Here is a 25,538-nt window from a genome sequence, read left to right as displayed (position 1 = left end):
TTTGTTACATTAACAATATTTTTTAAAATTTTTGTTTCAAGCATTTTACAGATGTTGAGCAATTATGATTATTTAACCGTAAGCTATTGGGTAGATACATAACTTAAATGTTTTTAAAAAATAATTATATTGTCACACTGAAACCGCTTCTGTTTGTTCTTGCAGGACCGACTTCAAACTACATGATTGATGTTGATGTGAGATTCTTTGATTCGTCTCTTGTGAACTACTTACGATATCTGGTCACAAATATCACCCTTCCTCTCGCTCTGAGTAACAACATAAATGTCACAGATATCGACATGACTACTGGTAAGAGCCCAATATTTCATGTAATGGTTTCATGTCAAAAATATTAAACTTGATTTCATATAAATGACTTGAAATGAGAACAGTAAAACAGTAAAACAGTAGAAACAAATTTTTAGCACTTTATTTTACAGTATGTGTACTTACCTTGTACATACATGGTATTATGTTGTACTTAAAGAGCATCTACATGGTAAATAAATTGAATCATTACTGTATTTACAACTGGTAAATAGTTGTAGTTATTATGTAACTCTACAAATAAATGAATGTACAGTCCAGTATTTCTATTTAGAATTTACAGGCAAGCATGGGTTAATGAAAGGTACTTATAGTGTACATATATGATAACCATTAACAAACACTACTGTACTTACAAATTTTATGTAGATGGTACTGTAAGTGTGTAGTACTTTCTTTCATGATACTCACAAGTAAGATCCAATTGCAGATTATTAGGGTAATCACAAAAACAATCATACAAAAACAAACAAGACAAGAAACGAACATGAAGAAGATACAGAGAGGCCGTATAACATAAAACAAGGACTCCATAAAATTAACTGAACAGACAGGGTTTAAATACACAAACACTAACAAGGTGAGTGGGAACAGAGAGTGCAATGATCATTGATGACAGACAGGATGATGGGAAATGCAGTTCTAGGTGAATAAGACAGTGTGGGGAAGAGGCCTCTAGTGGCCACCTGGGGGACACCAACCAGACATTGTGACACTTACAGGCCAATGTAATTAATGACATGTACTTATGGGGCCCTATTTTAACGATCTGAAACGCAAGTCCGAAGCGCAAAGCGCAAGTGACTTAGTGGGCGGATCATGGGCGCTGTTGCTATTTTCCCGGCGGGAGAAATAAGTCTTGCGCCGGGCGCAAATCAATAAGGGGTTGGTCTGAAGTAGGTTCATTATTCATAGGTGTGGTTTGGGCGTAACGTCAAATAAACAATCAGAACGCTATCCAACATTCCCTTTAAACGCAAGGGCGCAAGTTCCATGGCGGGTTGCTATTATTATGACGGATTTGATAGGCGCACACCAGGAGCGGTTCACAGCCGATGAGACCGACGTTCTTGTAAGAGCAGTCAAAGACAGAGAAGTTGTTTTGTATGGGGATGGGAGAAACCCGCCCAAATCAGCGTCGGTTAAACAGGCGTGAGAGGAAATAGCCGCAATTGTCTCATCAGCTGCGCCAAGCACTATGATGTCAGGAGACGGGGGGATCCCAAGCTTGCCAGCATAAATCGGGCACGCTGGGCACACAGGAGGACATCGCTGCGTCCACCCTCACCGCTGAAAGGGTTTGGGGGCTTTGAAATCGGACACAAGAAACGCAAGCAAGGTTCAACCCCAAAGTACACTTACAAATCAAGTTCACATACATGAAGGTTTCTTATGAAAACATTTTAATTATTATTTAGATAAAATAAACTTAATACAGCCACACAACAAACTTATGAAAATATTTTAATCGTTATTTGCATGATAATTGTTTAACGCAGCCACACAAAATAAATAAAAACTATCACCACAATGCTCACCACAATGATTTCACTTATCTCATGTGTTAATATTTTTATTGTAACAATTTATGATTTAATGATTTCCCTTATCTTATTTTTTTATTGAAACAATTTATGATTTGTAAAAATAACTGTTGCATCTGTGTAGATTAGATAAGCAATGCGCGTTGTGCACCCTATAGTCAAGCATGCGCCCTTAAAATAGCATAATGAGCCACGCGCAACGCGCCACTGACTTTAGACTAGTTTTTTTTGGTTAGTAGCGCAATTGTTTTTTGAAACTGCAAAATAGCATAAGAGATGGTTTGCGCCGGAGCACGCCTCCTTTTTTGCGCTGAACCGCCCAGGGAGCGCAAGTTCATTCCCTAGTTTGCCGACATGCGTCTGTGGAGGGAAAAACCCGCTGTGCGCCAGTGCAAAATACAAAATGATACATGCGTCACTGACAAAGTCAATTGCGCTGGGTGCAAGATAGGGCCCATGGTGTACATATATGATAACTAATAACAAACATTACTGATGTGCCATTTTGTACTCAGTGTCTTTGTCCTTCATTTTACACTTTAAACCCAACAATGAATCTTATTTTATGGTCCGATTATATGCTATATCTTAGGTGGTAGGTCCTGTTAATGCATACAGTATTTAAGGGTTTAAAGGGTACAATAAAGGACAAAGATACTTAGTACAAAAATGTCACATCAGTCTTGTTTGTTGTTAGTTATCATATACATACAATGTAACTTAAGTCCCCTTACTACACACTAAGGGCTCAGTCACACCAAAAGCGCTTTAAACGCTTGCAAACGCAAGGCGCGACGCACTGCCTTTTTTAAAAAAGAGCAGTGCAGCGCGGGCTTTTCATATTGCTAAGCAACCACCGAGTCAGCTGTCTTGTCAATCAAATATTGAAGCGTGAGCGCTCTTTTGCTGTTAACTGTCATATTAGCAGAAACTTTAAAAAGAGGGCGATTGCTCTGACCTTGTTTGAGGATAAGAGGAGCACAAACACGCAGGAGAGTGTGAGCGAGTGGAGTCCGGTTCTTCAAAGCAACTGTAAACTTTCCTCGCCACAACGTAAGGCCCGCCTCTCCCCTCATTCGATTGGACAATGGAAGACGCGAATGACGTCAGGCGCTCCTCCGCTCTCAGCGCTCCTTCAAAAACGTGTGCGCGGCAGGCGGCAGAAAACCGCAAGGCGCTCGGCGCGCATAAACAGCGCGCAAACGCGCCCTGCCCATAGAATATCATTCAAAAAAGGCGCCTGCAACTGCCATAAACGCTTTTGGTGTGACTGAGCCCTTACCAGGTACAATATGGTAAATGGACTGCATTTATATAGCCCTTTTATAGACCAATGGCCATCCAAAGCACTTAACATATTGGCTTACATTCACCCATTCACTCACACATTCTTACACCGACGGCGGTGTCAGCCATGCAAGGCGCCATCCAGCTTGTCGGGAGCAGCTGAGGTTAGGTGTCTTGCTCAAGGACAACTCGACACTTGGTATATATATTAAATGATATATATATATTGCACTGCTACACGCAAGTTGAATAACATGATCAGTTAAATGTTAAGTTTAATAAATTATGTTTGTTTAAACACAAGTATATAAATAGATGTAAATGTATAACTGTTATGTTTTATCTCATCATTGTATGACAGTATGTGGATTAAATGGCACAGAATATGAGTGTAAGTGTGAGGAGCATCATGTCTGGTCCAATGACACCTGTGAGGTCTATCAGGTGTGTGATGGGATTGTGGGAGGACCTTGTGGATGTATTCAAGGTCTCCCTTCAGAGGGTCAACTTTGCCAGAGAGGTGAGAAATCACAATTAAACATAAATAAACTGAATGTGATTGTTAAAAACTGACTAGTTTGATCTGTGATTCACTTAACACACTGAAAACATCAGTTTTTAATATTTATGTTTTTCTTTCTTAATCCTTGGCAGACATTAATGAATGTAAAGATGCACAGTCAGTGTGTGGTCAAAACTCAGAGTGTGTTAACACCATTGGGAGTCACATTTGTTCATGCTGGAGTGGATTTGCTCCCTTAAATCCAGACATTCCTGTGAGCCGCAACAACTCGTGTGTCTGTTAGTATCATTTATACATTTGTTTATTTTAACTGTTTACTCAACTTTTTTCCACAACCAACTGCAGATTTCTTATGGAACATTTTTCCTTTCTTTAGTCATAGATGTAAATGAATGTGTTGAGATTCCTGAGATCTGTGGTCCAAACTCAATCTGCAACAACACTGATGGGAGTTACGATTGCTGGTGTATGAGCGGATATAATGTAACAGACCCGAACTTCCACATAAGCAGCAGTAACCCATGCAGAGGTATGATTGACAGTTTAAGTTCTCCGTCTGAATCTTTTCTAAACTGCAATGGTGACTCGTGAGGGAATTTTCTCATAAGGCTAAGATGTAAGTTGAAATTGATCATTAGTTATAACAAAATGATATCAGACTTGGGTTAATCACAGTTTTAATTACAGTTTTGTAAGCAAATATATACAATGACTAGATAGCTGAAAACATATTTCAAATCACAAACACTTGTCAATGTAAAAAAAGTATTAGAATAAATTACATCAGTGCCATCTACAGACTATGACTTGAATTGCTTTGAATTGCTTTACACTTTTAGAAATAAATCTACAAGAAGGTACAAAAGTCACTGGGGGTAGCACACTTTTTTACCTTAAAGGTGCATATCTGTAACAAAACGGTACATATTAAAACCTTTTAAAAAGGTTCCGTCCCAGTTACAACTTTTGTACCTTCTTAAACCTATGTTTTTCTGACAGTGTACTTACAGGGGCGCAATGAACAGTTTCAAGAGGGGTATGCAAGACAGAATTTTGGGCCCCTTCCTTTAGATGATTGTTTGATTTTTATACCATAATGTGTAGCTATATAAAATTACTCAGTTGAGTGCGTTTATTTAATTTTACAGGTCACATTTGCAACTAAAATGCATGAAGCAAAAAAAAGATTTATTCGGAAAACGAATACCATTTTAATCTGGAAAGGCAGAAAACATTCACGTGATTTTAAATAGATCACTAAAAGAAGAATAATGAATGGAGAGGCATTTCTGAATTTATGGAAATCCTATGGAAGGTGCTTTGAAATTCACGGCAGTCGAGTTTTCTGCGCGGTTTTAGAAGCTAAATGTGTACAATTATGTTTAGCCTATAATAGTTCATTCTTCAGAGTTCATATTGATGATCTTTTAGTCCATTTAAAAATGTTCTTACGAACTGACTGTATTCATCAGAAAAACACCAAATAACTTAAATTCTCTTTATGTTGCTGTTCTCTGTATGTATGTGTGGTATTCCGTCCTCCGCTCATGACAAAAAAGCGTGGCCGGCAAAATTAAAATTAATATTACGTTGATCTTTAAGAGTATGCGCTTCGCACGCGCACGCCCTTCGCCAGTGACACAGAAATTGCAAAAAGCACAATCGGCTAAAGTTTTAAATATGACGTTGATTTTTAAAAGTCAAAATCATGCCGCAATCAAATGTGCTGCTGATGGGCATGCAAATGTAATTTCTGTGCACTGAAGGCTGTTTTTTGAAAAGCGATTAAAGATAATACTGCATGTTTTGGCATTTCGTAGTATATTGCAGTAGTTTATATTTGTTACGTAATGAGATGCACAGTGTTTTTTTTATGTTCCTTTTCTTTAATATTCACAACACTTATCAACAAAACATTGATTAAAATTAAGAGACAAATTATATTAAACGAAATTCTTTTGAAGCAAACATTTGAAGCAAACAAAACCTAATTTAAACTTAAAATTATGTCTTATAACCCCATTTGTATCGTTATATTAGCCTTCAATCCATTACAACGCCCAATGGCGTTTAAAATTAGAGTCTTAATAATCAAATTAAATTAAAACAAAACATTAACAACATTACAACAATATTTAAACACAATAATACTCAAGCATAAATATAAAGACATTCTCTATTAGGATACGTGTTAAAAACAATCTGATATAGCGTTTATAATAGCTGCACTTACTATTTTGGGCAAAACCTCCGTTGCAAACCTGAATAAAAATGAATCACTTTCACTTTGAAAATGATGCGCTGTTACATTAAAACCAGCTCTTAGTCATTTAAAATTTAACTCAATTATGGCTTAGACAATTCTCCTATTTCATGTTTATTTAGGAAATACTATTTTTAACTCCGCCTATTAAGTTATTGTCCGTCTTAAAAATGCAATAGTTGTCAGCAGTCGCTATGCTAATATTGTATTAACATAAATATTTTTCATTTTTCATGAAACATACAGTTTGGGATCAGCATGAACGCTTTTTTGTGGCATGTGAGATCTTACCTTGAAATGTCAAACTGGGCTGTCGACTATTTGTGGTAACTTTGCATAGCAAACCCACCAAACTGATTCCAAACCAAAATGTTGCCTACTCACCCATATCCATACCCGCACAATCAAATTAAAAACCACCAGAACCGACAAATATGTAATTGCATCGTCATGCTTGCACGCTGTTTTTTTTTAAAGTGTCTCACTTTTACTTAACACAAAGTCATTCACAGAAGTTTTATATTAATTTACTTTACATTTTACTACAGTGTTAATATTTAAACGTGTACAATAAAAAAAACGGAAAAGTGATGACGGTGGGGCCCCCTAGCGTACTTATGGGCCCATATGCCTGGCCAACCCAATATCACGCAAATACGTGACTATTTCACGTATGGACCAACGTGAAAATGACACGTTTTACCGCGTTTGAACGTGAGCATGTCACGTTTCCTTTTTGTGTCACTTTCACGTTTCGGTTACTCAACTTTGTTGTCCTAATTTCTTACCATTGTCGCTTCGGTTTAGGGTTAGATTTACATAAAATGACATCCTTACCTAAACAAACTCTAACCCCAACTTCGGGGACAATTGGTTAAAGTTTAGAAAATATAAAAGAATAAGTCTTGTATCTTTTTTTTATAAACCAAAACTTAAAGTGACAAATACTTAAAGTGACATATAACAAAAGCACCAAATCTAACCCTAAACCGGAGCGAGAATGGTTTGAAAATAGGACAAAAAAGTTGAGTAACCAAAACGTGAAAGTGACACAAAAAGGAAACGTGACATGCTCACGTTCAAACGCGGGCAAAACGTGTCATTTTCACGTTGGTCCATACGTGAAATAGTCACGTATTTGCGTGATATAGGGTTGGCCTGGCATACTCTGAACCCCCTCCCCAACGGCGCCCCTGCGTACTTACAATCACTTTTCATTATTTTTAAGGCGGATCAGCCTCTATTGACTCATCTGAGGAGTCACAATTTAAACTTTACCAATAATTAATATTTTCTTTCAGATATTAATGAATGTCTTGACCCATCATCAATGTGTGGGCCGAACGCTTACTGTCACAATAACAATGGAAGTTACTCGTGTTCTTGTTGGGAAGGATATAACATCACTGATGTATCTCAAAATATTAGTAACAGTAACCCATGCACTGGTATGTTTTTGAATGTTTTGTTACTAAAAAAGTTGTCATCTTTACAATGTTGCATAAATTTAAATAGTACATTAAATTTAAAGAGTTACAATTGCTTGTGTATAAGTGGATATAATGTAACAGACCTAAACCAGACCCAAATATAATCATCAGTAACCCATGCACAGGTAACTGACAGCTAAAGTTCTAGACAGTTTTTACTGTCAGTCCGAGGTTGTAGCACAAGTTAAAGATTGCTTAAATTTTATTTTATTTTAAGATGTATTTTTACTTCGTACTCCCACATGTATGCTTTATGATTTGTGCGCTAAATTATAGATACCCAAAGCAAACAGGTTTTCTAACATTGTTGTCCTTGCTGTAATGCAGATGTGGATGAATGTGTTGAGATTCTTGGGATCTGTGGTTCAAACTCAATCTGCAACAACAGTGCTGGAAGTTACAATTGCTCGTGCATGAGTGGATATAAAGTAACAGACCTGAACCTCCATATAAACATCAGTAACCCATGCATTGGTATGTTTTTGATAAGGTTTTATGATTTCATGTGTTGTTTTATGGAAATCATTTGGTTGTTGCATGAGGGAAATATTATTCACTGTTTTTCCTTTTTTTTAAGATGTGGATGAATGTGATAAGAGAACTGAGGTCTGTGGTCCAAACGCAATCTGCAACAACACTGATGGGAGTTACAATTGCTCGTGTATGAGTGGATATAAAGTAAAAGACCCAAACCTCCCTATAAGCAGCAGTAACCCATGCAGAGGTATGATTAAGAGTTATTGCTTTCAGTAGAAAATTGAGTAATGGGTAGTGTAACTTCATTTTCTCAATTGCAGTTTTAATAGTAATATGTTTTATAAGCTTTTGTCAGTTTACATAATCTGAATGGAGAGGCATTTCTGAATTTATGGAAATCCTATGGAAGGTGCTTTGAAATTCACGGCAGTCGAGTTTTCTGCGCGGTTTTAGAAGCTAAATGTGTACAATTATGTTTAGCCTATAATAGTTCATTCTTCAGAGTTCATATTGATGATCTTTTAGTCCATTTAAAAATGTTCTTACGAACTGACTGTATTCATCAGAAAAACACCAAATAACTTAAATTCTCTTATGTTGCTGTTCTCTGTATGTATGTGTGGTATTCCGTCCTCCGCTCATGACAAAAAAGCGTGGCCGGCAAAATTTAAATTAATATTATGTTGATCTTTAAGAGTATGCGCTTCGCACGCGCACGCCCTTCGCCAGTGACACAGAAATTGCAAAAAGCACAATCGGCTAAAGTTTTAAATATGACGTTGATTTTTAAAAGTCAAAAGCATGCCGCAATCAAATGTGCTGCTGATGGGCATGCAAATTTAATTTCTGTGCACTGAAGGCTGTTTTTTTGAAAAGCAATTAAAGATAATACTGCATGTTTTGGCATTTCGTAGTATATTGCAGTAGTTTATATTTGTTACGTAATGAGATGCACAGTGTTTTTTTATGTTCTTTTTCTTTAATATCACAACACTTATCAACAAAACATTGATTAAAATTAAGAGGCAAATTATATTAAACGAAATTCATTTGAAGCAAACATTTGAAGCAAACAAAACCTAATTTAAACTTAAAATTATGTCTTATAACCCCATTTGTATCGTTATATTAGCCTTCAATCCATTACAACGCCCAATGGCGTTTAAAATTAGAGTCTTAATAATCAAATTAAATTAAAACAAAACATTAACAACATTACAACAATATTTAAACACAATAATACTCAAGCATAAATATAAAGACATTCTCTATTAGGATACGTGTTAAAAACAATCTGATATAGCGTTTATAATAGCTGCACTTACTATTTTGGGCAAAACCTCCGTTGCAAACCTGAATAAAAATGAATCACTTTCACTTTGAAAATGATGCGCTGTTACATTAAAACCAGCTCTTAGTCATTTAAAATTTAACTCAATTATGGCTTAGACAATTCTCCTATTTCATGTTTATTTAGGAAATACTATTTTTAACTCCTCCTATTAAGTTATTGTCCGTCTTAAAAATGCAATAGTTGTCAGCAGTCGCTATGCTAATATTGTATTAACATAAATATTTTTCATTTTTCATGAAACATACAGTTTGGGATCAGCATGAACGCTTTTTTGTGGCATGTGAGATCTTACCTTGAAATGTCAAACTGGGCTGTCGACCATTTGTGGTAACTTTGCATAGCAAACCCACCAAACTGATTCCAAACCAAAATGTTGCCTACTCACCCATATCCATACCCGCACAATCAAATTAAAAACCACAAGAACCGACAAATATGTAATTGCATCGTCATGCTTGCACGCTGTTTTTTTTTAAAGTGTCTCACTTTTACTTAACACAAAGTCATTCACAGAAGTTTTATATTAATTTACTTTACATTTTACTACAGTGTTAATATTTAAACGTGTACAATAAAAAAAAACGGAAAAGTGATGACGGTGGGGCCCCCTAGCGTACTTATGGGCCCATATGCCTGGCCAACCCAATATCACGCAAATACGTGACTATTTCACGTATGGACCAATGTGAAAATGACACGTTTTACCGCGTTTGAACGTGAGCATGTCACGTTTCCTTTTTGTGTCACTTTCACGTTTCGGTTACTCAACTTTGTTGTCCTAATTTCTTACCATTGTCGCTTCGGTTTAGGGTTAGATTTACATAAAATGACATCCTTACCTAAACAAACTCTAACCCCAACTTCGGGGACAATTGGTTAAAGTTTAGAAAATATAAAAGAATAAGTCTTGTATCTTTTTTTTATAAACCAAAACTTAAAGTGACAAATACTTAAAGTGACATATAACAAAAGCACCAAATCTAACCCTAAACCGGAGCGAAAATGGTTTGAAAATAGGACAAAAAAGTTGAGCAACCAAAACGTGAAAGCGACACAAAAAGGAAACGTGACATGCTCACGCTCAAACGCGGGCAAAACTGGCCCCTTCACGTTGGTCCACACGCGAAACAGTCACGCACTTGCGTGATATAGGGTTGGCCTGGCATACTCTGAACCCCCTCCCCAACGGCGCCCCTGCGTACTTACAATCACTTTTCATTATTTTTAAGGCGGATCAGCCTCTATTGACTCATCTGAGGAGTCACAATTTAAACTTTACCAATAATTAATATTTTCTTTCAGATATTAATGAATGTCTTGACCCATCATCAATGTGTGGGCCGAACGCTTACTGTCACAATAACAATGGAAGTTACTCGTGTTCTTGTTGGGTAGGATATAACATCACTGAAGTATCTCAAAATATTAGTAACAGTAACCCATGCACTGGTATGTTTTTGAATGTTTTGTTACTAAAAAAGTTGTCGTCTTTACGATGTTGCATACATTTAAAAAGTATATTAAATTTAAAGAGTTACACTTGCTTGTGTATAAGTGGATATAATGTAACAGACCTAAACCAGACCCAAATATAATCATCAGTATCCCATGCACAGGTATATCTGACAGCCAAAATTCTAGACAGTTTTTACTGTCAGTCCTAGGTTGTAGGAAGATTAAAGATTGTTTAAATTTTATTTTATTTTAAGATGTATTTTTACTTCGTACTCCCACATGTATGCTTTATGATTTGTGTGCTAAATTATAGATACCAAAAGCAAACAGTTTTTCTAACATTGTTGTCCTTGCTGTAATGCAGATGTGGATGAATGTGTTGAGATTCTTGGGATCTGTGGTTCAAACTCAATCTGCATCAACAGTGCTGGAAGTTACAATTGCTTGTGTATGAGTGGATATAAAGTAACAGACCCGAACCTTCATTTAAACATCAGTAACCCATGCATTGGTATGTTTTTGATAAGGTTTTATAATTTCAAGTGTTGTTTAATGGGAATCATTTGGTTGTTGCATGAGGGTAATATTATTCACTGTTTTTCCTTTGTTTTTTAAGATGTAAATGAATGTGTTGAGATTCCTGAGGTCTGTGGTCCAAACGCAATCTGCAACAACACTGATGGGAGTTACAATTGCTCGTGTATGAGTGGATATAAAGTAAAAGACCCAAACCTCCCTATAAGCAGCAGTAACCCATGCAGAGGTATGATTAAGAGTTATTGCTTTCAGTAGAAAATTGAGTAATGGGTAGTGTAACTTCATTTTCATTTTTTTCTCAATTGCAGTTTTAATAGTAAAATGTTTTATAAGCTTTTGTCAGTTTACATAATCTACATCAACATTGAGACTAGAGTTAATTTGTTAATTTGAAATGCTTGTCTGTTTGTATACTATTTCTGTACTGTTTGTGTATGTTGCAGTTTTACACATACATACTGTATTAGTGCCCTTCATAAGTATTGGGAAAAACAGGCAAAATTCCTCTGTTTGCTAAGAAATGTCTAAACATTCAAAGATGAACATGAGACAAAAGGACAGAATCTGTCAAATAATTTTTTTACCTGTTGTAACATAGACAATATTCCAACTCAATTGAACAACATATATACATATATATATATGCACATACACACACAGTTTTTTTTCAAGAGTAACTAGTAACTCGCTACTTGAATATTATTTTCATTGAATACTTTTTTTTTACTTTCACTCAAGTAAATTTTTAAATCTTTACCTGGTTATTATTTATTTAGTTACTTTAACTTAAGTAAAGTTTTTGGCTACTCTTTCCACCTCTGTTAAAATATTCATGAATCCAGGCTGAGTTTGCCACGTTTAGACTAAATAATCAGACAAATAGCAGCTAGCTATCATAGCTTACAGACAAGCAGCCTAGGCAACTATTTCTTGCACAGCAGGCACAAACATGTCTGCTGATGGTTAGTTTCTCACATTTTGTTTAAGCAAGAAGAATGAATGATTGATGTAATGCATCAAATTAATAATTTTATTCAATTTATACAACTTCCCTATAAACATCAGTAACCCATGCATTGGTATGTTTTTGATAAGGTTTTATAATTTCAAGTGTTGTTTAATGGGAATCGTTGGGTTGCTTGGCGTAAGCCCCGGTTCTTTGATGGCAGAGTGAGGTGTTTCACTATGGGAATCGCTTTGGGCGTGACCAACTGCGGAAGCTCTAATGACACCACGTCTGTCTTTGACAGACAGGTCGACCTGTGACCAGGCTCCGCCCTACCTATATCAGCCAAGGAGGGAAGTGCTGGTGAAACACCTCACTCTGTTATCAAAGAACCGGGGCTTACGTTAAGTAACCCAACGTTCTTTTTCTAACTTCGCTCGGTGTTTCACTATGGGAGATTTAGACCACTCCCGGATTGCACCCATATTATCTTAAAATGGGTATAGAATTGCCAGCTCCCAGCACAGCATGTGCTAAAGACGGCTCTGAAACGTCCAGCCTATAGAATCGCACAAACGTATGCAGTGTTGCCCAACTCGCCGCCGAGCAAATGTCCTGAACAGAAACCCCTCTGAATAAAGCCCATGATGTGGCCATACCTCTTGTGGAATGAGCTCTCAAGCCCCTAGGGGGCTGAAGCCCCCTGCTACTATAAGGGACAGATATAGCCTCCACAATCCAATGAGATAACCGCTGTCGAGATAATGGCTTCCCTATGTGAGGAGTAGCCCAAGACACAAACAGCTGGTCGCAAGTTCTGAAACCCGCTGTCCTCTCCACATACACCTGAAGAGCGCGCACCGGGCATAACGCATTAAGCTTCTGATACTCCGGAGAAGAAAACGGGGGAGGATGAAAAGCTGCCAATTCCGTAGCCGGGCATCTATATGCCGATTCCATAACCTTAGGCACGAAAGCAGGGTTAGGACGAAAAGAAACTTTAGTAAGCCCCGGAGCAAATTGCAAACAAGACGGGCTAACGGACAAAGCATGTAAATCACTTACACGCTTAGCTGTCATTAGAGCCAGAAGCAGTGCTGTTTTAAGAGAAAGATACTTAAGACTCACCGCTTCTATCGGCTCAAATGGATGTTGAGATAATGCTTCTAAGACGATAGGTAGATCCCATAATGGGACCATCTGCTTAGATACTGGCCGTATGCGGCACGCCCCCTTCATAAAACGACTTATTAAAGGGTGCTGACCTGCCGATTTTTCACCAAAACCTATATGGCAGGCTGAAATAGCAGCCAGGTACACTTTAATGGTGGAGAAAGCCTTCCCTTTATCCAACAGATCCTGGAGAAAGCATAAAATATCCTTAACAGAGCACTGAAAAGGAATAACCACTCTCCGCTCACACCATCCTTCAAAAACACGCCACTTATTACCATAAAGTGTGCGGGTAGATGAAGCTCTTGCACTTTGAATAGTGTTTATGACTGACGAGGGCAGACCAGCCGCATTCAGATTCCACCTCTCACGGGCCAAGCCCAGAGGGCTAACATGTCTGGACGAGGATGGTAAATTCCCCCCCCCCGCCTGAGACAGGAGGTCCCTCCGTGGGGGGAGGGGCCACGGCTGACCTGACAAGAGTTGAACTATCTCGGCCACCCAATGTCGAGATGGCCAGCGCGGGGCTATCAGAATTAGTGACAGATATTGTTACCTCACTCTGGCTAGAGTGGGGGAGATTAAGCTCAGAGGGGGAAACGCATACAGAAGCACGTTTGGCCATCGGTGGGCTAGAGCATCCACACCCAGCGGTGCATTTGCGTCCGCCAGAGAGAAGTACAGAGGGCATTGAGCGTTTTCTTGCGAGGCAAAGAGATCTACGGCAGCCTGACCGTACCTTTGCCATAACTGGCTCACCACCTGAGGATGGAGTTTCCACTCCCCGTAGAGAGGGTTTCCCCTGGACAGTAAATCTGCCCCCCTGTTTAAAACCCCCGGAACGTGGGTTGCTCTGAGAGATAGAAGTCGTGTGTCGCTCCACACGATCAGTTTCTCTGCCAACCGATGCAGTTGAAGAGAGCGTGTGCCCCCCTGTCGGTTGATGTAAGCAACCACTGTGGAGTTGTCTGTTTTCACTAAAACATGCTGACCGTTGAGGAAACTCAGAAAGTGTTTCAGTGCTAACCACACTGCTAATAGCTCCAAATAATTTATGTGTTTGTGCATCAGCTGTGGCGGCCACACGCCGTTCACCGCTCTGCCCATTAAGGTTGCTCCCCAGCCCTTTAACGATGCGTCTGTCGTCATGGTTACCCTGGACGACACCGCCCCTAGGGGAATCCCCGTCCTGAGCGTCATAGGGTTCACCCAGTGTCTGAGTGCTACGGCGCACATATGATCGATTCTCACTGGTCGGCTGAGATGCCGGCGAGAGCACAGATGTAAACGCGCGATCCAGCGCTGGAAATCCCTCATTTTGAGAAGCCCCAAATGTACCACGGCGATCACTGAAGCCATAAGCCCCAGCATTCGCAAGCACAGCCTGTACGGAACCACTTTTCCCTTGAAAACGGGCGAGACATTGTGTGAAAGACGCTATTCTCTCTTCCGTCAATGTGACTCGATACGATAGGGAGTTTAAATTGAGCCCCAGATATGCCGTTTGCTGAGAGGGCACTAACCGGCTCTTTATCATGTTTATTCTGAAACCCAAATCGCTGAGGTGATTCAGGACCGTCTCTGCGTCCTTTATGGCTTGCTCTCTTGATGACGAGCATATCAGATAATCGTCTATGTAAGACAATATTCTTATTCCCCTGTCCCTCAGCGGGAACAGAGCTGCCTCCACACATTTGGTAAAAACCCTCGGAGCTAAAGATAGCCCGAACGGTATAGTTTGAAATTCGTATGCTGTGCCCCGGTATGCAAACCTGAGGAATTTCCTGTGAGAGGGGTAAATGTCTATGTGAAAGTATGCGTCTGACAGGTCTATTGTCACAAACCAATCGTTTGGGCGAATCGATTGACAAAGTACCTTGTGTGTCAACATTTTGAATGAATACTTTCTTAGGTGCATGTTTAATATGCGTAGATCCAAAATAGGGCGGAGGGCTGAGCCGCCTTTCTTTGGAACTACGAAATAACGGGAGTAAAAACCCTGACGGCTCTCTTCCTCGTGCACCACTCTGATTGCCTGTTTGCTCAGAAGGGTTTCGATTTCGGCCGTCAAAACCCGAGCCGATTCTCCCTCTGCCACAGACATAATTACCCCGTTGAAACGAGGCGGTTTTATGGCAAATTGTAGTCTGTATCCCCGTGAAACTGTTGCTAAAACCCACGGATGAACCGCGCATGCACGCCAGCTGGCTATGCGGGCAGAGAGAAGGCCCGCAGTGATGACGTCATCACGTGCACCGTGCGGTCTCCCGCTGAAGGGGCGAGCGCTCCCCCCAGCGGTGGAACTGGGAAAGTGCAATTTGTGTGTTGGCATTTTATGGGATTTTTTAAACATATCGCCCTCGGCTGTATGCCTGGCTGCGATAGTGCAACATTTATTTTTATTTTCATACTTTTTGAACTCGGGGAGCATATCGCCCTCAGCCCGTGGCTTGGCTGCGAAAATGCATGTTTTATTTTCAATTCCCCTGTGTGAGTGAGTGCTTGGTGACACTGGCTCAAACCTCTTTGTTTTGTCTGAACGAGAGGAGAGCGAACATAATGAGCCCTTACTGAACTCAGAACCGAAGGGCTGTATTCCCACCTTCTTCTCTTTGCAGGCGGAGAGAGAAAGGCAGGAGAATACCGGCGTGTTAGGTCGCACGCTTCTTCTTCCTGTCCTCGGGGTGGGGCGGGCGGTTCCTAGCCGCCGCGGCTGCAAATGAATGTTTTCCCCAAGGTCCGGAGCCATCCGGTCGTGAACGTTGGCCGGCCTGTTGTCCATTGTGAGCAGGTCCTACAGCTCTCACGTTCATCGGCCTCCCTCTCGCCGCCGCGGCTGCTGCGAAGCCCTGTCGCGTCGGTTGAGAAAGCGGTCGCGTCGCCTGTTTGCGTGGCAAGCCGAGGTTGAAAGCTTCATCCTCTTGTTTCCTGAGGGTGCTGGTTTCTCTCATCTTCTCGAGAGCGGGCCCGAATAAACCCTTAGTCGGGTCGTAAGGGGCATCCATCACCTCCGCTTTCTGAGCGTCGCCCAGGCCTGACAGGTTTAACCATAACGCTCTCTCACCTGATACGGCCAAACCCATCACACGACCGCAGCCCTGAACCGCGCCACGTGAGGAGCGTAGTATCAGATCTTTCACCACACAAATCTCGTCCCAGAGCACCGGGTTCGGTGCTCCTGAGTCCAACTGCCACCCCATCTCTTCCAAAATCTCCGCTAGGTATGCTGACAGTAAAGTAACAGCATTCAGTGAGCACACGGATTGACCCGTGTATTTGTACATCCTCTGAAAAGATGCGGCGGTCAGTCGTTCCATCTTACTCGGCAGTGAAATCTGCGATGAGGCAGAAATAGATCGACGATTCGGATGGAGGTGATAAGCCACTGAAGGCTCCACAGCTGGGGGTCCGGCCAACCCCAGCTCCTCCATTCCCTGAATCTCCAGCATCGAATGTCCCTTGGTGGGGAGCTTACTCTTAAAGGGGCTAGACCAATAGCGAGACATCTCCTTCATACACGCAGGCATGGCAGGCAGGAGCTGTCTCGCTGTTGAGTGGGCCGGCGGCAGCCTTTTCCCATCATAAAGGTCTCTCACGGCTCCTTCGGCGTCTTTAGCGGCTGGCCAGGCTAGGCCCAACTTAGCCGCGGCTCGTTTGCACACCTCATGTAGATTGTTGTCAGCAGGAGGGGCCGAATCGTTTGCGCTAGGTGGTCTGGACTGCTGGGCCGGGAAGAGGGAATTGTCTTCCTCCTCTTCGTCGTCCATATCCAGATCGAGGAGGTCAGAATTTGCATCACCATCTGCGTCCTCGTCCCCCAGTTCGCCATCCTCCGGCGTGAGCAGGCCCTCGAACAGCGGAGGCATGTCGGGGGATTCAGCTTCCATCATTTCCGCCCAGCTAGCACTCGCTCGCGGGAGATGATCGGTCACTGTCGAGGCAGCTCCAGACAGGCAAGGGTCCTGCTTGTTAGCCACCGACACTTTCAGCCTCCGTTCCAAATTTTTCACCGGCATTGACGCACAGTGAGCGCATGTCTGCGGGTCCGCTAGCGACGTTTGAGCGTGTTTCGGGCCCATACACACGATGCACATAGGGTGAGGGTCCCTGCCCGAGATGGTAGCTCCACATGAGGATGGACAAGGGCGGGATGCAGCCTCTTTAGTCTTCGGTTCGTGCCCTTTGGCGGGGGTAGTCGCCGTCGACATAGCGCAATCACTAGACTCGTCACAACACGTTAGTCTGCTAAAAATAGGTAATTAAACCTTCGACAGGTCCGCCTTGACGCGTGAACCCAGAAAGTTAAAACCAGATGTGACCTACCGCTGTAACTAAATACGCAATAGGAAGATCAGAATAGCTCGCCACGACGCGGACGCTATTCCAATATTAAAAGTTGTCACTCAACACAATCCCTCCACTGATGTCGCGTTCGGTGCCGGAATCCAATGACGATCCGCCTGTTGAACAGTTAAACGAAATCAGCAAGTCGGGATGTGCTGAGAGAGCTTGCTGCAGTCTCCCACGGGAAGAAAGCGCGAATGACGTAGGCAGGAGTCGACCTGGCTGATATAGGTAGGGCGGAGCCTGGTCACAGGTCGACCTGTCTGTCAAAGACAGACGTGGTGTCATTAGAGCTTCCGCAGTTGGTCACGCCCAAAGCGATTCCCATAGTGAAACACCGAGCGAAGTTAGAAAAAGAACATTTGGTTGTTGCATGAGGGTAATATTATTCACTGTTTTTCATTTGTTTTTTAAGATCTGAATGCATGTGAGGAGATTCCTGCGGTCTGTGGTCCAAACGCAATCTGCAAAAACACTTCTGAGAGTTATGATTGCTCGTGTTGGAGTGGATATAATGTAACAGACCCAACCGGTTCTATAAGCAGCAGTAACCCATGCATTGGTGTGTTTTGGTTTTATGATTTCATGTGTCGTTTTATGGAAATCATTTGGTTGTTGCTTGAGGGTAATATTATTCACTGTTTTTCATTTGTTTTTTAAGATGTGAATGAATGTGATAAGAGAACCGAGGTCTGTGGTCCAAACTCAATCTGCAACAACACTGCTGGGAGTTACAATTGCTCGTGTATGAGTGGATATAAAGTAACAGACCCGAACTTCCCTATAAACATCAGTAACCCATGCATTGGTATGTTTTTGATAAGGTTTTATAATTTCAAGTGTTGTTTAATGCATCATTTGGTTGTTGTATGAGGGTAATATTATTCACTGTTTTTCATTTGTTTTTTAAGATCTGAATGAATGTGATAAGAGACCTGAGGTCTGTGGTCCAAACGCAATCTGCAACAACACTGATGGGAGTTACAATTGCTTGTGTATGAGTGGATATAAAGTAAAAGACCCGAACCTCCCTATAAGCAGCAGTAACCCATGCAGAGGTATGATCAAGAGTTATTGCTTTCAGTAGAAAATTGAGTAATGGGTAGTGTAACTTCATTTTCATTTTTTTCTCAATTGCAGTTTTAATAGTAAAATGTTTTATAAGCTTTTGTCAGTTTACATAATCTACATCAACATTGAGACTAGAGTTAATTTGAAATGCTTGCCTATTCTGTGTTTTGTATTCTTTTTTTCTGTACTGTTTGTGTATGTTGCAGTTTTACACATACATACTGTATAAGTGCCATTCATAAGTATTGGGAAAAACAGGCAAAATTCCTCTGTTTGCTAAGAAATGTCTAAACATTCAAAGATGAACATGAGACAAAAGTACAGATCTGTCACATTAAATGTTTTACCTGTTGTAACATAGACAATATTCCACCTCAATTGAACAACATACATACATATACAGTCTTGTTCAAAATAATAGCAGTACAATGTGACTAACCAGAATAATCAAGGTTTTTAGTATATTTTTTATTGCTACGTGGCAAACAAGTTACCAGTAGGTTCAGTAGATTCTCAGAAAACAAATGAGACCCAGCATTCATGATATGCACGCTCTTAAGGCTGTGCAATTGGGCAATTAGTTGAAAGGGGTGTGTTCAAAAAAATAGCAGTGTGGCATTCAATCACTGAGGTCATCAATTTTGTGAAGAAACAGGTGTGAATCAGGTGGCCCCTATTTAAGGATGAAGCCAACACTTGTTGAACATGCATTTGAAAGCTGAGGAAAATGGGTCGTTCAAGACATTGTTCAGAAGAGCAGCGTACTTTGATTAAAAAGTTGATTGGAGAGGGAAAAACCTATAAAGAGGTGCAAAAAATGATAGGCTGTTCAGCTAAAATGATCTCCAATGCCTTAAAATGGAGAGCAAAACCAGAGAGACGTGGAAGAAAACGGAAGACAACCATCAAAATGAATAGAAGAATAACCAGAATGGCAAAGGCTCAGCCAGTGATCACCTCCAGGATGATCAAAGACAGTCTGGAGTTACCTGTAAGTACTGTGACAGTTAGAAGACGTCTGTGTGAAGCTAATCTATTTTCAAGAATCCCCCGCAAAGTCCCTCTGTTAAAAAAAGGCATGTGCAGAAGAGGTTACAATTTGCCAAAGAACACATCAACTGGCCTAAAGAGAAATGGAGGAACATTTTGTGGACTGATGAGAGTAAAATTGTTCTTTTTGGGTCCAAGGGCCACAGGCAGTTTGTGAGACGACCCCCAAACTCTGAATTCAAGCCACAGTACACACTGAAGACAGTGAAGCATGGAGCATGATATGGGCATGTTTCTCCTACTATGGTGTTGGGCCTATTTATCGCATACCAGGGATCATGGATCAGTTTGCATATGTTAAAATACTTGAAGAGGTCATGTTGCCCTATGCTGAAGAGGACATGCCCTTGAAATGGTTGTTTCAACAAGACAATGACCCAAAACACACTAGTAAACGGGCAAAGTCTTGGTTCCAAGCCAACAAAATTAATGTTATGGAGTGGCCAGCCCAATCTCCAGACCTTAATCCAATTGAGAACTTGTGGGGTGATATCAAAAATGCTGTAAAACCAAGAAATGTGAATGAATTGTGGAATGTTGTTAAAGAATCATGGAGTGGAATAACAGCTGAGAGGTGCCACAAGTTGGTTGACTCCATGCCACACAGATGTCAAGCAGTTTTAAAAAACTGTGGTCATACAACTAAATATTAGTGTAGTGATTCACAGGATTGCTAAATCCCAGAAAAAAAAAATGTTTGTACAAAATAGTTTTGAGTTTGTACAGTCAAAGGTAGACACTGCTGTTTTTTTTGAACACACCCCTTTCAACCAATTGCCCAATTGCACAGCCTTGGGAGCGTGCACACCATGAACGCCGGGTCTTGTTTGTTTTCTGAGAATCTACTGAACCTACTGGTAACTTGTTTGCCACGTAGCAATAAAAAATATACTAAAAACCTTGATTATTCTGGTTAGTCACATTGTACTGCTATTATTTTGAACAAGACTGTGTATATATATATATATATATATATATATATATATATATATATATATATACATACATGCACATACACACACAGTTTTTTTCAAGAGTAACTAGTAACTCGCTACTTGAATATCATTTTCATTGCATACTTTTTTTTTACTTTCACTCAAGTACATTTTTAAATCTTTAACTGGTAATTATTTATTTAGTTACTTTAGCTTAAGTAAAGTTTTTGGCTACTCTTTCCACCTCTGTTAAAATCTTCATGAAGCCAGGCTGAGTTTGCCACGTTTAGACTAAATAATCAGACAGATAGCAGCTAGCCATCATAGCTTACAGACAAGCAGCCTAGGCAACTATTTCTTGGTATGCACAAACATGCCTGCTGATGGTTAGTTTTTCACATTTCGTTTAAGCAAGAAGAATGAATGATTGATGTAATGCATCAAATTAATAATTTTATTCAAAATGGTTAAAGGGATAGTTCAGCCAAAATATCAATCCCATGATTTACTCACCCCTAAGCCGTCTGAGATGCATATGTCCATAATTTTTCACATTTTCAGTTATTACATTTGGAGAAACTTATCAGTGACTTGGATTTTTTTTTTGGGGGGGTGCCCTTTTTTTAGGTCGGAGCTGCAAAGGAAAAATGTGCAGTTCCATGGGTATGTTTTGATAAGGTTTTATGATTTCATGTGTTGTTTTATGGAAATCATTTGGTTGTTGCATGAGAGTATTATTATTTACTGTTTTTCATTTGTTTATAAAGATATGAATGCATGTGAGGAGATTCCTGAGGTCTGTGGTCCAAACTCAAGGTGCAAAAACACTTCTGAGAGTTATGATTGCTCGTGTATGCGTGGGTATAATGTAAAAGACCCAACCGGTTCTATAAGCAGCAGTAACCCATGCATTGGTATGTTTTGATAAGGTTTTATGATTTCATGTGTCGTTTTATGGAAATCATTTGGTTGTTGCTTGAGGGTAATATTATTCACTGTTTTTCATTTGTTTTTTAAGATGTGAATGAATGTGATAAGACACCTGAGGTCTGCGGTCCAAACGCAATCTGCAACAACACTGATGGGAGTTACAATTGCTCGTGTATGAGTGGATATAAAGTAACAGACCCGAACCTCCCTATAAACATCAGTAACCCATGCAGAGGTATGATTAAGAGTTATTGCTTTCAGTAGAAAATTGAGTAATGGGCGTGTAACTTCATTTTCATTTTTTTCTCAATTGCAGTTTTAATAGTAATATGTTTTTTAAAACGTCTCTGTTACGGATTTAACCCTCATTCCCTGAAGGAAGGGAACAGAGACATGACGTTGTGACCAACGATTTAGGAACTCGCTTAGAAAGACCAATCTACTTCGAGAAACTACTAAAACACCAATGAACTTTGCATGCAGGTATTTGCATCTGCTGGCGCCACCCCGCACATTACCTAATTAGCTATTTTTGCTGAGAAAGTCGAGCAAACTGTGGCGACGGGACGTAACCCCTCCTTTCCCTTCCTTTAGGGAACGAGGGTTACATCCTTAACCGAGACGTTCCCCTTTAGTCGGTCACTACGACGTGACAGATGAATTGAGAATCCCAAACAAAGCGTCATTAAAGCTAACCCTTCCAGTGCCGGCAGAAACCCTCCAAATTCACTAAGGAGATGGAAATAAAGTTCCACATAGAGGCGCAGTGCGCGTACGGGACATAACAAAGCCATGGTTGGGTCTGCCTCCTCTGGGAAGTGCTTGCAAGCTCACCAACTGATCTCTAAAAGGAGTGGTGGGAACTTTGGGCACATAACCTGGTCTGGGTCTTAGTGTTACACTAGAGACAGCAGGTCCAAACTGAAGGCACGAATCGTTGACCGAAAATGCATGGAGGTCCCCTACCCTCTTAACAGAAGCCAAAGCGAGCAGGGTCAGAGTTTTCAATGTGAGAAACTCACAGACTGCAAAGGATCAAAAGGAGTGTCCTGCAGGGCTTTCAGCACCATGGACAGGTCCCAAGGAGGGATAGAGGAGGGCAGTGAAGTGTTTAGCCTTTGGGCACCTCTTAAAAACCTAATAACCAGGTTGTGCTGACCCACTGATCTACCGTTTATCAGGGTATGATCAGCAGATATCGCAGCAATATCAACTTTAATGGTGGAGGGTGACAGCCTACCATCCAACCGATGCTAAAGGTATGAAAGCACGACACTGATGGGGCATTCTCAGGGGTTTTCTCATTTAGAAGAACACCAGTCGATGAACAGGTTCCATTTTAGCGTGTAAGTGTGTCTCGTAGATGGCTGCAGCAATAGTGTTAGAAAAAACACTTAAATCCTTCACGCGTTGAGGGACCAAACGTGGAGATTTCCCAGGTCGGGCCGCAGGTGCCATAACGTGCCCCCTCCTTGAGAAAGAAGGCCTTCCTCAGGGGAATTGGCCAGGGAGGGGCTGTCGCTAGTAGCATGAGTTCGGGAAAGCAGTTCCTAGTGGGCCAATAAGGAGCAACCAATAAAATGTTATCTCCATCCAGTGTCTGTGCGAGAAGGCTCACTGGGGGAAACGCATATTTGCCCAGACCCCACGGCCAGCTGTGTGCCAATGCATCCACACCGAGTGAGACATTGGTTAGTGAATAAAACAAGCGACAATGGGTTGTGTCTGATGATGCAAACAGATCTATTTGCGAGATGCGACAGGTGACAAGAGTGCAAACCACCTTGGCGATTGATATATGCAACATTCACAATGTTGTCTGTGCGAACTGCGCATAGCTCTGAGACAAGACAAACGAGTGCCAGATATACAGCCCACGGCTCGTGGCAATTGATGTGCCAATGCAGTTAGGGTGCATCCCGTGTTGGAGGCATGTGTGTGTACTACAGCTTGTCTGGAGACGTGTCTCAAGGGCACACCAGCTGGAAAAACACTGGGTCTATCCACGGAGTGAAAGTGAGATGGCATGCAGGTGTAATGACTACACGTTGTACGCCGCTGCACCACGCTGGCAAACTTTGTACTGATATGTCCTCCCCTCGAGCGCAAAGGGGAGAAACGGCCTGTGGCGAGGGAGAAGGGACACATGAAAGTTCGCGTCTTTCATGTCTATGGCTGCAAACCAATCTTTGGAGTGAAAACATTGGAAAATAATTTTCGCCATTATCATCCTGAAGGGCATTTTTTAGAAGTGCACGGTTCAGTACATGTAAATTCAAGGTCAGTTGTAACCCATCGCTGTTTTTGGCTGTAAAACCCTGACATCATCTCGCTTGGAAGGACCTGCTCTATCGCGTCCTTCGCCAGTAAGACAGCAACTCCGCAAGCAGTACATGTGCCAATGTACCTGCGGTCGGGCAGCCGAGGGGAAAGGAGGTGGCTATCGTTGTGTGCGCCATAGCAGCATGAACATCGACAGTTTGTGGTTTAACACTGACAAGTATCTGGCAAACTGACTGCCTGGGTAGTGACCTTGGTCGCCCTCAGTGCCAAGTCAGTGGCCACCCGGAGCTCTGAGAAGGCAGGTGAGGCGTGTCCTCCCTCATGCAGGTCCCTTAAAGCCTTGGCCTGGTGAACCTGCAGCAGTGCCATCGCATGCAGGGCGGAAGCCGCGTTTCCACAGGCCTGGTGCGCAGCTGCAGTGAGACCGGACGACTGGTTACAAGCCCATGAAGGAAGGGTCGGCTGGTCCTTACAGGAGGCAGAGGTGGAGCCGAAGGAAGGACCTGACGACTTACTCAGCATTGATTGGTGGTGATATGGTGATTTGGAGGTCGTCCTTTGAGAGCCTTGCGATCGCACTTTGCCAGCATTCGGAGAACGTGAGCACCGCTCCCGAAAGAACGACACCCGTCTCCACAGATCCAAGAAGGTCTTGGACTTGCAGTGAGTACATGAACCCCCCACAAACGCTGCTTCAGTGTGCTCCAGGCCCAGACATGAGAGACAACGTTCATGACCATTCCTAGGTCCCAGATTCTTGCCACATCCAAGGCTGCATGGACGAAATGACATCTTTAAAAAGAAGCAAATCTCCGCAACACGAGAGAGTGGCTGCCTTTAAAAAGACACAAAGCTCAACTCGTGGACTCTTTTAGGGAAATTACACTCTACAGGTGCCAGTTGATGATTCACACAGGGGAGGGGCAACGCACACACTTAAACTCAAAAAGGAAAGAGAAAGAAATGGAAACCACGAGCGTCTGCTGTGGTACTGCTTGTCCAACCAACTTTGGCAAATAGTTTACTCCGTCAGAGCAGGTAGTTTCTCAATAGCAGATTACTGCTGGCTTTCGAAAAAAGCTAATTAAGTTATGTGCACCTGATGCTTATAAACCCACGCGGTGGGGCGGCGATGGCAAATACAAATACCTGCATGCCAAGTTCATTGGTGTTTTAGTAGTTTCTCAAGGTATATTGGTCTCTCTAAGCGAGTTCCCAATTCGTCGGTTACGACGTGACTTCGTAGTGACTGACTGAAAGGGAACAATCTGGCATTTAGCTCAAACCAGTGGTGGCTGGTGACTTATTCAAGGGCGCACAATATAAAGCACGTCACAACATGTATTTAGCTTGTCATCTGTGTGGGTCCTCATGTCAAAATATGTGCCGCGTCATGTAAACTTATGTGCTTCACGCGTCATGTCCAAATACATGTCTGCTGCAGACGCTTCAAAGGGGTTTATGATGAAAGAGACACTCACGTTTGCCAGATACTTGCTGAATCTCATGTGTAATCAGAGTTTAGTGTTAACTGAGTGTCTTGCGA

At 41.5% G+C, this 25,538-nt stretch overlaps 1 protein-coding gene across 1 annotated transcript in view; it reads left to right on the top strand.

The window, feature by feature from the left end:
- Nucleotides 1–11,363: 11,363 nt before the first annotated feature.
- LOC129429681 (adhesion G protein-coupled receptor F5) overlaps nucleotides 11,364–25,538 on the top strand; it is a 30,909-nt gene continuing 16,734 nt past the window's right edge. The window contains exons 1-7 of the mRNA XM_073856235.1: nucleotides 11,364–11,486; nucleotides 18,139–18,285; nucleotides 18,385–18,531; nucleotides 18,635–18,781; nucleotides 21,407–21,442; nucleotides 21,547–21,693; nucleotides 21,798–21,944. Of these exons, the coding sequence (XP_073712336.1) occupies nucleotides 11,426–11,486; nucleotides 18,139–18,285; nucleotides 18,385–18,531; nucleotides 18,635–18,781; nucleotides 21,407–21,442; nucleotides 21,547–21,693; nucleotides 21,798–21,944 (832 nt within the window). The 5' untranslated portion in view covers nucleotides 11,364–11,425. The remainder of the gene's footprint in view (nucleotides 11,487–18,138; nucleotides 18,286–18,384; nucleotides 18,532–18,634; nucleotides 18,782–21,406; nucleotides 21,443–21,546; nucleotides 21,694–21,797; nucleotides 21,945–25,538) is intronic.

The sequence above is a fragment of the Misgurnus anguillicaudatus genome, chromosome 18 (genome assembly GCF_027580225.2).
Source record: "Misgurnus anguillicaudatus chromosome 18, ASM2758022v2, whole genome shotgun sequence".
NCBI lineage: Eukaryota > Metazoa > Chordata > Actinopteri > Cypriniformes > Cobitidae > Misgurnus > Misgurnus anguillicaudatus.
The sequence above is the reverse complement of the archived record's forward strand: the minus strand, read 5'-3'. Positions and strand labels throughout refer to the sequence as shown.